This window comes from Nerophis ophidion, linkage group LG10 (genome assembly GCF_033978795.1).
Source record: "Nerophis ophidion isolate RoL-2023_Sa linkage group LG10, RoL_Noph_v1.0, whole genome shotgun sequence".
Taxonomy (NCBI): Eukaryota; Metazoa; Chordata; class Actinopteri; order Syngnathiformes; family Syngnathidae; genus Nerophis; species Nerophis ophidion.
Window position 1 is genome coordinate 7,803,127 of NC_084620.1, and position 13,349 is coordinate 7,816,475.

General features: G+C 42.1%; 1 protein-coding gene across 1 annotated transcript in view; it reads left to right on the forward strand.

Annotated features, from left to right (window-relative positions):
* tmtc2a (transmembrane O-mannosyltransferase targeting cadherins 2a) overlaps positions 1–13,349 on the forward strand; it is a 119,393-nt gene that overhangs the window by 51,853 nt on the left and 54,191 nt on the right. Inside the window, exon 2 of the mRNA XM_061912215.1 lies at positions 7,053–7,635. Coding sequence (XP_061768199.1) covers positions 7,053–7,635 — 583 coding nt within the window. The remainder of the gene's footprint in view (positions 1–7,052; positions 7,636–13,349) is intronic.

Below are 13,349 nucleotides of genomic sequence, written 5' to 3' on the forward strand. Positions count from 1 at the left end.
TCCAGTGCGACTTATATATGTTTTTTCCCTTCTTTATTATGCATTTTCGGCAGGTGCGACTTATACTCCGGAGCGACTTATACTCCGAAAAATACGGTATATCGATATATCGCCCAGCCCTAGGCTCCAGCAGCCCCCGCGATCCCAAAAGGGACAAGCGGTAGAAAATGGATGAATGGAATTAAATGGAAAAACGAACACCTTATACCTTTTATAAAAGACAGTGATGAGCGGAGCGGGAGAAGATCAACACAGACACCACTTTCCTACATAAGTTCTTTCTTCATTAGTGTTTCTTACCCTAATTATTTTATTTTTTCTGGGACTATCAACTTTCTTTGGCCCCATGGCGATGACAAAACTGTTGGGACGGCGTGGCGCAGTGGGATAGAGTGGCCTTGCGCAACCCGAGGGTCCCTGGTTCAAACCCCACCTAGTACCAACCTCGTCACGTCCGTTGTTTCCTGAGCAAGACACTTCACCCTTGCTCCTGATGGGTGCTGGTATGCGCCTTGCATGGCAGCTCCCTCCATCAGTGTGTGAATGGGTAAATGTGGAAGTAGTGTCAAAGCGCTTTGAGTACCTTGAAAGTAGAAAAGCGCTATACTAGTACAACCCATTTATTTATAAGTACATAAAGTACAAGTACACACTTCTGGATGTTTTCTACATTTGGAGCACACAGAATGTAAATAATAGAAGGAACTAAGTCGCTTATCAGCTATATGAAATTGTGATTATCCACATTGGTCTATTTCATTTGAAACTGAAATAAACAAATATTAATCCTGCTTGAAGCAAATATTTGCCTTCATTAGCTGATTTACTTGACAAGTTTTGCCAAGTCCTAAAGGAGAGCCTCTGAAGTTACTGTAGTTACAGCACACACTCAGGGTGGACTCTTTAAAAATACTATTTGGTGATGTTTAAAGAGAAATGCATGATTGTGGACGACCACGATGCATCAACCACAAATACCATAAAACTCAGTTACAGCTCATGTTATTCTATTCTGTGTTATATGTGTTTTATGTTGCACGATTACACCAAGTAAATTTCCTAGTTTGTGAACCTGTTCTCAAACAATGGCAATTAAAAACTATTCTGATTCTGAAAAATGTGTCAATTAACACCTCTATTCAGTTATTTACAGAGTCCACTATATTTACCAGGGCCTCCAATTACAAAACAATGACGTTAACAGCTGGAAGAGCTAGGTTCAAATCTCAGTTTAGAACCGTGGTTTCCAAAGTGCCAGCCAAAGGCCATTTGCGGCCAGTAGCTTATTTGTTTTGCTAATTTTGCAGGTATACACTTCACCGTCAAATATTTTGTTATTGGACGACTTATACCTTTTAGCATGCTAGCATAAGTATGCTTACTATATTACAGCAAATTTTGTAGGTGTAAGCCTCAGTCATATTTTGTTTCTTGGTGCATGCTAACATAAATATGCTAGCATTTTAAATACTTTTTTTCCAGCTACACACCTGTGAGTAGTACATTTCAGTACTTGTAAATGTCCAGTATTATTACGCATTTTACAATGTACTGATTTTATATTTCTCATATTTTATTACTTTGAACTCTTTTATATTTAAATTTTTTATCCTGTGAAGCGTCTGAGTACTCTCTGAAAAGCACTATACCAAATTAAATGCATTATTATTATTATTATTACTACTTGATGCTTGTTAGTTAGCATTTTAGCATGCCAGCTATTTTTGAAGCTAATTTTTCATGTTTACACCCTAGTGTTAGACATTTTGGTATTTCACAATCGCTAACTGTAAGTACGTTATTGCTAGCAAATTACTTTTTGCAAGCTAGCTTCTTCTTTTTTTTAAACTCAATCTGCGATGAGGTGGCGACTTGTCCAGGGTGTACCCCGCCTTCCGCCCGATTGTAGCTGAGATAGGCGCCAGCGCCCCCCGCAACCCCGAAAGGGAATAAGCGGTAGAAAATGGATGGATGGATGGAATTTGCTCATAGTTTTTGTTGCTAGATGCCATCTGTCCGGCTTCCTAACTGTTTGCATTTCAGGTCCGCTTTGGCTTTTCAGCATTTACATTAAATTTCTACCGAAATTGCATTCTCTAGTTTTTTGAAAAAAAAACATCTACCGAATTTTTCGGACTATAAGTCACAGTTTTTTTCATATTTTGGCAGGGGGTGCGACTTATACTCAGGAGCGACTTATGTGTGAAATTATTAGCACATTACCGTAAAATATCAAATAATATTATTTAGCTCATTAACGTAAGAGACTAGACGTATACGATTTCATGGGATTTAGCAATTAGGAGTGACAGATTGTTTGGTAAACGTATAGCATATTACTACTTACGTATAAAATACTACACGGTCTAGCTCCATCCTATCTTGCCGATTGTATTGTACCATATGTCCCGGCAAGAAATCTGCGTTCAAAGGACTCCGGCTTGTTAGTGATTCCCAAAGCCCAAAAAAAGTCTGCGGGCTATAGAGCGTTTTCCGTTCGGGCTCCAGTACTCTGGAATGCCCTCCCGGTAACAGTTCGAGATGCCACCTCAGTAGAAGCATTTAAGTCTCACCTTAAAACTCATTTGTATACTCTAGCCTTTTAAATAGACTCCCTTTTTAGACCAGTTGATCTGCCGTTTCTTTTCTTTTTCTTCTATGTCCCACTGTCCCTTGTGGAGGGGGTCCGGTCCGATCCGGTGGCCATGTACTGCTTGCCTGTGTATCGGCTGGGGACATCTCTGCGCTGCTGATCCGCCTCTGCTTGGGATGGTTTCCTGCTGGCTCCGCTGTGAACGGGACTCTCGCTGCTGTGTTGGATCCGCTTTGGACTGGACTCTCGCGACTGTGTTGGATCCATTGTGGATTGAACTTTCACAGTATCATGTTAGACCCGCTCGACATCCATTGCTTTCCTCCTCTCCAAGGTTCTCATAGTCATCATTGTCACCGACGTCCCACTGGGTGTGAGTTTTCCTTGCCCTTATGTGGGCCTACCGAGGATGTCGTAGTGGTTTGTGCAGCCCTTTGAGACACTAGTGATTTAGGGCTATATAAGTAAACATTGATTGATTGATTGATATGTTATAGTTATTTGAATGATTCTTAACATAATATGTTAGGTTAACATACCAGGCACCTTCTCAGTTGGTTATTTATGCGTCATATAACGTACACTTATTCAGCCTGTGGTTCACTATCCTTTATTCATTTTAAATTGCCTTTCAAATGTCTATTCTGGATGTTGGGTTTTATCAAATTAATTTCCCCAAAAAATGCGACTTATACTCCAGTGCGACTTATACATGTTTTTTTCCTTTTTTACAATACATTTTCGGCAGGTGCGACTTATACTCCGGAGCGACTTATAGTCCGAAAAATACAGTATATATTGTACTGCTTTTGAAGGTGAAAAGTACTTAAAAGACCCTGCATCCTTTGAATTGCTTGGGCACTAGTGGCTTCGATGTCTGCGGAGCTTTCATGATCTCTTTTGCATAAAAATATGCATGTTAAATGAATTGGAGACTCTAAAGTGTCTATAGCAGTTGTACTCAAATGGGGGTACGCATACCTCTGGAGGTACTTGAAGGTATGCCAAGGGGTATGTGAAATTTTTAAAGAAATATTCTAAATATAGCAACAATTCAAAAATACTTAATATATTTATTGAATAATACTTCAACAAAATATGAATGTATGTTCATAAACTGTGAAAAGAAATGCAACAATGCAATTTTCAGTGTTGACAGCTAGATTTTTTGTGGACATGTTCCATAAATACTGATGTTAAAGATTTCTGTTTTTGTGAAGAAATGTTTAAAATTAAGTTCATGAATCCAGATGGATCTCTATTACAATCCCCAAAGAGGGCACTTTAAGTTGATGATTACTTCAATGTGTTGAAATCTTTATTTAAAATTGAATCACTTTGTTATTTTTCAACAGGTTTTTTGTTATTTTTATATCTTTTTTTCCAAATAGTTCAAGAAAGACCCCCACAAATGAGCAATATTCTGCACTGTTATACAATTTAATAAATCAGAAACTGATGACATAGTGCTGTATTTTACTTCTTTATCTCTTTTTTTCAACCAAAAATGATTTTCTCTGATTAGGGGGTACTTGAATTCAAACATATTCACAGGGGGTACATTACTGGAACAAGGTTGAGAACCACTGGTCTATAGGTATGAATTTAAGTGTAAATATGTGTCTGTCTGTATGTGGCCTGTGATTGGCTGGCGACCAGTCAAGGGTGTACCTCGCCTCTCGCCCCAAATCAGCTGTGATAGGCTCCAGCTTACCCACGACCCTAATGAGGGTAAGCAGTATAGAACATGGATGGATGGCATGCGGCTATAAGCAACCCTTTCATGTTCAGAGAGGTTAGTGCGTCTGCCTCACAATATGAAGTTCCTGAGTTCAATCCCGGGCTCGGGATCTTTCTGTGTGGAATTTGCATGTTCTCCCCGTGACTGCGTGAGTTCCCTCCGGGTACTCCGGCTTCCTCCCGCCTCCAAAGACATGCACCTGGGGATAGGTTGATTGGCAACACTAAATTGGCCCTAGTGTGTGAATGTGAGTGTGAATGTTGTCTGTCTATCTGTGTTGGCCCTGCGATGAGGTGGCGACTTGTCCAGAGTGTACGACGCCTTCCGCCCGTTTGTAGCTGAGATAGGCACCAGCGCCCCTCGCGACCCCAAAGGGAATAAGCGGTAAAAAATGGATGGATGGAACTACTCAAGATAGCAGTATCTACTGGGGGTGTCCTGATACATTTTCACTACGAATACGATACGATATCAGGACCTTAGGTATTGGCTAATTGAATCTCTGTAATATCAGCAGGAATCATACGTACTTTCATGATTTTGTAGTGTGGAATGTTAAAAAAGGCTCGATCAAGTGAAATTACTCCAACAGAGAACAAGAGTAGGTATGGAAAACACTAACCTATTTATAATTAACCTTCTGGAATGGATATACCGTATTTCCTTGAATTGCCGCAGGGCATATAGTATGCGCCTGCCTTGAATTACTGCCGGGTCAAACTCGCTTCGCAAAATAATTAGCGCATGCTTAGTATTACCGCCTGGTCAAACTCGTGACGTCACGAGTGACACTTCCCCTGTCATCATTTTCAATATGGAGGAGGCTGATTTCAATACCGGTAATTTGAAATCGCATAAAGGGAAGAAGATTAAGAGCTATTCAGTAGGATTTAAAGGCCTACTGAAACCCACTACTACCCACCACGCAGTCTGATAGTTTATATATCAATGATGAAATACTAACATTGCAACACATGCCAATACGGCCTTTTTAATTGACTAAATTGCAATTTTAAATTTCCCGGGATTTTTTTCTTGAAAACGTTGCGTAATGTTGACGTGTACACGTGACGTCACAGGCTGTTATGAATATGAGCGCTGCACACACACACAGCTAAAAGTTGTCTGCTTTAACCGCATAATTACACAGTATTTTGGACATCTGTGTTGCTGAATCTTTTGCAATTTGTTCAATTAATATTGGAGAAGTCAAAGTAGACAGACGGAGTTGGGAAGCTTTAGCCTTTAACCACACAAACACACGGTGATTCCTTGTTTAAAATTCACGGACGTGACACTTTACTATGGATCACAGCGGACATGGATCCCAACCGAATGTCAACCAGCAGGTTTCGGTGAGAAAATTGTGGTTAAAAAGTAGCCTTTTACCGGATATCAGCTGAGCTTCTGCCTCCCGTACAGCTGCCGTCGACTTCCCCGAGACATTGGCGTCAACACCCGGCCGTGGACGTACACTTCCGACTATCAGGTACTGTTAAACTCACTAAAACACTAGCAACACAATAGAAAGATAAGGGATTTCCCAGAATTATCCTAGTAAATGTCTCTAAAAACATATGAATCCGTCTCAATGTAACGCGATTTTTTTTTTTTTTTGCTTATTTTTTTTTTTCTAGTCCGTCGCTATCAATATCCTCAAACACGAATCTTTCATCTTCGCTGAAATTAATGCGGAAATTGTCGTTTTCTCGGTCTGAATAGCTGTTTTTGTTGGAGGCTCCCATTAAAATCAATGTGAATATATGAGGAGTAATCAACATGTGACGTCATCGTCTGCGACTTCCGGTAGATGCAGGGCTTTTCTTTAGTTGCGAACTTTATCGAGGAAGTTCTCTACTAAATCCTTTCAGCAAAAATATGGCAATATCGCGAAATGATCAAGTATGACACATAGAATGGACCTGCTATCCCCGTTTAAAATAAGAAAATCTCATTTCAGTAGGCCTTTAAGGTCCAGGCTTACATCACACTCCAATTTTTACTGCATGCCTCTGGTAAGTGCCGGAGTGAGAAGAGAAGTTTTAAAATAATTAACGCATGCTTACTTTTACCGCATGCCTTTGGTAAGCGCAGGAGTGAGAAGAGGTTTTAAATTAATTAGCGCCCCGGGGCGGTATAGCTCGGTTGGTAGAGTGGCCGTGCCAGCAACTTGAGGGTTGCAGGTTCGATTCCCGCTTCCGCCATCCTAGTCACTGCCGTTGTGTCCTTGGGCAAGACACTTTACCCACCTGCCCCCAGTGCCACCCACACTGGTTTAAATGTAACTTAGATATTGGGTTTCACTATGTAAAGCGCTTTGAGTCACTTGAGAAAAAGCGCTATATAAATATAATTCACTTCACTTCAAGGAAATACAGTATGCTGTCTTTTTGTGGCCACTATGTATCTTCATTGTATTAATGATGCTGTAAGTTGAATATTGCGGACACGTTTGTTACTGAATACTTTCGGATGTTTCTGCTTTGGAGACAGTGTACAGTATGTGTAAGTACTTTAATAAGCAACTATAATTGTTTGATACTTGTTCTGTTTTTGACTGCACTATTGTTCAATGAAGGCGACCTTTTTACGTATGCCTAGCTTGTCTGCTATTATGTGCACCGCTGTTGTGTAGCTGCTAACTCCTAGTAGCCTGTAACCTACCAAGTTTACCTTTTGCAAACAACATTTGACAACATATTTCCTCTCCATTCTCAGCCGAGCCATCAAGACCAACCAGGACCTTCTCCCAGAGACCCCATGGACCAACATCCTGTACGACGACTTCTGGGGTACCCTGCTCACCCACAGCGGCAGCCACAAGTCCTTCCGCCCGCTCTGCACCCTCTCATTCCGCCTCAACTACGCCCTCCATGGCCTACATCCCCGAGGTTACCACCTCCTCAACGTGGCGCTGCACGGTTTGGTCACAAGCGCATTCACCGCCTTCAGTCGCCCCCTGCTGGGTGGAGGACTGTGGAGTCTGCTGGCCGGGCTCCTGTTCGCCACTCACCCGGTGCACACGGAGGCGGTGGCCGGCGTGGTGGGGAGGGCCGACGTGGGCGCCGCCTTGTTTTTCTTGCTGTCTATTCTCTGCTACGCGAGGCACTGCGGGCTGCGGGCGACGCTCCAGACCCGACTAGGCTGCCGGGTGTGGATGCTGGGAAGCCTGTGGGGGGCGACGGCGAGCATGCTTTGGAAGGAGCAAGGGGTGACGGTGCTGGCCGTGTCGGCCGTCTACGACCTCTTCGTCTTCCACAGGCTCACGTTTCGTCAAGCGCTCCTGCTCCCGCTTGGAAAGGTAAATAAACTTTTCTTTTTCACCCCAAAACCTCATGTAGTTAATAGCTCTGGTGCGGAAATTGCTTTTTTGCGTTTCATCAGGGGTGCAATTAGGTAAGCTGTTAATTAGCAGAGCTCTTCTGTCACATAAATGATCTTTGACAAGTGTCTTTCTATCCTGGTGCTCCTTAATAAGTTTACAAACATCCATCCATCCATTTTCTACCGCTTATTCCCTTTTGGGATCGCGGGGGGCTCTGGCGCCTATCTCAGCTACAATCGGGCGGAGGGCGGGGTACACCCTGGACAAGTCGCCACCTCATCGCAGGGCCAACACAGATAGACAGACAACATTCACACTCACATTCACACACTAGGGCCAATTTTAGTGTTGCCAATCAACCTATCCCCAGGTGCATGTCTTTGGAAGTGGGAGGAAGCCGGAGTACCCGGAGGGAACCCACGCATTCACGGGGAGAACATGCAAACTCCACACAGAAAGATCCCGAGCCTGGATTTGAACCCAGGACTGCAGGACCTTCGTATTGTGAGGCAGACGTACTAACCCCTCTGCCACCGTGAAGCCCAGTTTACAAACAGACATATTTATTCTGAACCATCATCTTATGTTTGCATGAAATAAAAACAGTCTTGGTCCCTAACAAGATATTTTGTCCATGCGCTAAGCAGCATGAAGACTAGGGATAAGTACAGTAGTGTTGACATTTGAACCGATACATTACCAATTCCAACGACCCGGGAATCCACGCAACGGTAACAATTTTTGGCACTTTTGTGTGTGTTAATAAATAATAATTGTTTTTGATCTCATGAGTAACATTTGAAAATGAGCTGATTATGATCACTGTTGTCCATTTTCTACCGCTTATTCCCTTTTGGGGTCGCGGGGGGCGCCGGCGCCTATCTCAGCTACAATCGGGCGGAAGGCGGGGTATGCCCTGGACAAGTCGCCACCTCATCGCAGGGCCAACACAGATTGACAGACAACATTCACACTCACATTATTATTAAATTTCCGAGTCTCATTTTCAAGTGTGACATTAAAGGCCTACTGAAGCCCACTACTACCGACCACGCAGTCTGATAGTTTATATATCAATTATGAAATATTAACATTGCAACACATGCCAATACGGCCTTTTTAGTTTACTAAATTGCAATTTTAAATTTCCCTGGAGTTTCCCTGGCGTAATGATGACGTGTACGCGTGACGTCACAGACTGTTAGGAAATATGAGCGCTGCACACACACACAGCTAAAAGTCGTCTGCTTTAACCCCATAATTAAACAGTATTTTGGAGATCTGTGTTGCTGAATCTTTTGCAATTTGTTCAATTAATATTGGAGAAGTCAAAGTACAAAGATGGAGTTGGGAAGCTTTAGCCTTTAGCCACACAAACACACGGTGATTCCTTGTTTAAAATTCCCGGAGGTGAAAGTTTACTATGGATCAGAGCGGTCAAGCGAACATGGATCCCGACCGAATGTCAACCAGCAGTTTTCGGTGAGAAAATTGTGGTAAAAAGTTTGCTTCTTACCGGAGATCAGCTGAGTTTGCGCCGTCCATAAAGCTGCCGTCGACTTCCCTGAGACACTGGCGTCAAGACACCTGTGAACACACACCTCCGACTATCAGGTACTATTAAACTCACTAAAACACTAGCAACACAATAGAAAGATAAGGGATTTCCCAGAATTATCCTAGTAAATGCGTCTTAAAACATCTGAATCCGTCCCAATGCAATCGCGTTTTTTTTTTTAACTTGTTTTTTTTATTTATTTTCTAGTCCGTCGCTATCAATATCCTCAAACACGAATCTTTCATCCTCGCTCAAATTAATTGGGAAATTGTCGTTTTCTCGGTCCGAATAGCTGTTTTTGTTGGAGGCTCCCATTAAAAACAATGTGAGGATGTGAGGAGCCATCAACGGGTGACGCACATCGTCTGCTACTTCCGGTAAAGGCAAGGCTTTTTTTATTAGCGACCAAAAGTTGCGAACTTTATCGTTGATGTTCCCTACTAAATCCTTTCAGCAAAAATATGGCAATATCGCGAAATGATCAAGTATGACACATAAAATGGACCTGCTATCCCCGTTTAATTAAGAACATTTCATTTCAGTAGTCCTTTAAGTTACAATTACAAGTCCAATATGTTAGATCGCAGTTTATGGTGTGCTATCTAGTCAGTCAAGTTCACTGAATCTAATCTTTTGTTGCGCCATAAGACGTGTTAATACTACACGTCAGGGTTTCCCAAACACTTTTCCACAAGGAACCGGTTTAATGTATGCATTGTTTTCACGGACTGGCTTTCTACGTGTGGCAGATAAAAACAGCAACAAATGAGCATGAAAAATGTACATAAATCTATCAACAATCTTATTGGTGTGTTTAGTGGGGCAGACGAAAATTAAGTCGGAGAAAATGCGGTAGTTTATAAATTATTGCTGTACATATTGTACCCATTACGCAGCAGCTGTTTCATTGTAACGTGCATCTTGGTTGTAGTTTTAATTAACACTTTTGGAGGTGTTGAAATCGCCAATGATAATCAGTAGCATGTCAATAGTAAATTATTTTGACCACATACGTAAAGAAATTATACAATCACCTGCAGAGGCAGGTAATATTATGAGATGAACTATACATATACATATATATATACAGTGGGGCAAAAAAGTATTTAGTCAGCCACCGATTGTTCCAAGTTCTCCCACTTAAAATGATGACAGAGGTCTGTAATTTTCATCATAGGTACACTTCAACTGTGAGAGACAGAATGTGGAAAAAAAATCCAGGAATTCACATTATAGGAATTTTAAAGAATTTATTTGTAAATTATGGTGGAAAATAAGTATTTGATCAACCATTCAAAGCTCTCACTGATGGAAGGAAGTTTTGGATTAAAATCTCACGATACATGGCCCCATTCATTCTTTCCTTAACACGGATCAATCGTCCTGTCCCCTTAGCAGAAAAACAGCCCCAAAGCATGATGTTTCCACCCCCATGCTTCACAGTAGGTATGGTGTTCTTGGGATGCAACTCAGTATTCTTCTTCCTCCAAACACGACGAGTTGAGTTTATACCAAAAAGTTCTATTTTGGTTTCATCTGACCACATGACATTCTCCCAATCCCCTCCTGTATCATCCATGTATCCATTTTGGTATAAACTCAACTCGTTGAGGGCAACCTTAACTGCGATGAGGCCCTTAATGAAAATTTATTTGGCACTCCTGTTCTACTGTATTGATTTACAAACAATATTTCTGATCTAAAAGTTAGCTTTTCTCTTTAAAATGCATGATATATGTTAAAATTCTACTGTTTATGGGGGGGGGCAAGCGCCGATTAAATTGATTTTAATTCATATTTGAAATACCAGTGATATGCGTAAGGAGCTCGGTCATAAAACCAATTAAACTCACAAGTTGAGGTACTACTGTACTTTAATTCTTAGAAAAATAAACAAATTCGGAGGCAAGTGGGTCTTTATTGGATACATTGCAAGGTGCAATGTATAAAAAAAACAAGACGGTAGATTGTTGCCTTGCAGCAAAAGGAAAAAAGGAATCTGGAAACTTTTTTTGTCCTCTATTGTTCCAAACTGTGACAAAGTCTGGAAGATTTCATGACAAATCCTTCACTGGCAGCCATGCCAGTCCTAGTCCCCACCACCCCCCTCATCCCCCACGTCCGTCCACCACATCTGGCTCATTTATCACAGCTCCAGTGCCCGTGTGAGGCCCCAGTCGCGGTTATCTTGGCAGGGGAGCTCGTTACTCGCCGGGCTCGGCCACGGAGACCAATTGTTTCCTCGATAATGAGCCAGACGTGTCGAGAAGCCAGGCTTGGGAACACAAAAGGGGACGAAGGACGCGAGAGTGGGAAACTATGCTCTCACTTCCCTTTTCGTTATCTGGTCTCGGTGTTGAAATGCAAATGAGCACACAGATGTGCTCCTGCCAGCGTTCCATTTACTCCCTAATCAGACTGAGATGAGATTTCCAATGAGGAAAGGTAGGACGAGTGGAGAGTGGAGGATGGGACAGACGGAGACAAAGGAGGGTGTGGTGTTCACTGCAGTCTACAAAAAAAGAGAAAGCAATGTTCTTCCAGATCACTCTGCAATATTGCAGTGAAATTCCCTGAAAATAATAAATAATAAATAAATGGGTTGTACTTGTATAGCGCTTTTCTACCTTCAAGGTACTCAAAGCGCTTTGACACTACTTCCACATTTACCCATTCACACACACATTCACACACTGATGGAGGGAGCTGCCATGCAAGGCGCCAACCAGCACCCATCAGGAGCAAGGGTGAAGTGTCTTGCTCAGGACACAACGGACGTGACGAGGTTGGTACTAGGTGGGATTTGAACCAGGGACCCTCGGGTTGCGCACGGCCACTCTCCCACTGCGCCACCGAATTATATTTATGTAGCGCTTTTCTCTAGTAACTCAAAGTGCTTTTACATTGTGAAACCAAATATCTAAGTTACATTTAAAGCAGTGCGGGTGGAACTGAGAACAGGTGGGTAAAGTGACTAGGATGGCGGAAGCGGGGATCGAACCTGGAACTAGGGCTGGGCGATATGGCCTTTTATTTATATCTTGATATTTTTAGGCCATGTCAAGATACACGATATATATCTCGATATTTTGCCTCAGAACTCTTGATGCATATAATAACAGCAGTATGATGATTCTTGTTCATACTTCATTAATATATGCTCATTTTAAACTTTCATGCAGAGAGGGAAATCACAACTAAGTCAATTTACCAAAACTGTATATTCATGTCATTTCCAAAACAGAAAGTGCAAGATTGTCAAAGACATTTTAAAACAAGCTATGAGTGCACTTTTGTGCATGATGTCACTAAGATGACGTATCAAAACAACACTAAATTAAAGTGCACTTTTTGTACAGAACGCCACTACAATAGTTTAAAACAAATAAAGTGCACTTTTGTGCAGGATGTCACACAATATATTTTGATAAGTGTCAAATAAAAATGAGCTGCATGATAGGAAATCAAATAGTGTATGTGCTTCGCTATGTGGTAGGTTCCTGCGGACGTTATCTCCTTCTGTTGATGACTATTTTTTTAATAGGGTTTTTTAAAATGGTTACTTGGGCATTTTGTGGGTGTGGCACCGAACTGAGATGTTGAAATGCAGAGTTTCAAGTACTCTTTATTCTCTAGCAGGTGACTTTTCAAATGATGCTACATTCGCAGTGGTTCTACTTTTTGTAGGAACGCCTTTGCCGCATAATTGTTCAATATCTTCCCGCTTGAAGTCAAACCACCGCCAGACGATGGACCCCGTGCGGGTTTTTCTTGGGAATTAATTATTCCTTCATTTGTTAGAAGATTCGCACCTTCTCTCTCTCGTATTACCACCTGCACCGCACCGTTAGCGTCACAGCTAACGTTACCATGTCGCTTTGTGTCTGTTCCGCAAGAGCGTGTGACGTTGCACACGTGACGTGTGTAAGAGAGTGCGCTTGTTTTAAGTCTCTGTGGGAAAGCGAGACAACAAAGAAAGAGAAAAGCCAGTAGTGATATGGTTTAAACAAGGGGAGATGACGGCAGACTGACACCATCCATCCATCCATCCATCTTCTTCCGCTTATCAGAGGTCGGGTCGCGGGGGCAACAGCCTAAGCAGGGAAACCCAGACTTCCCTCTCCCCAGCCAC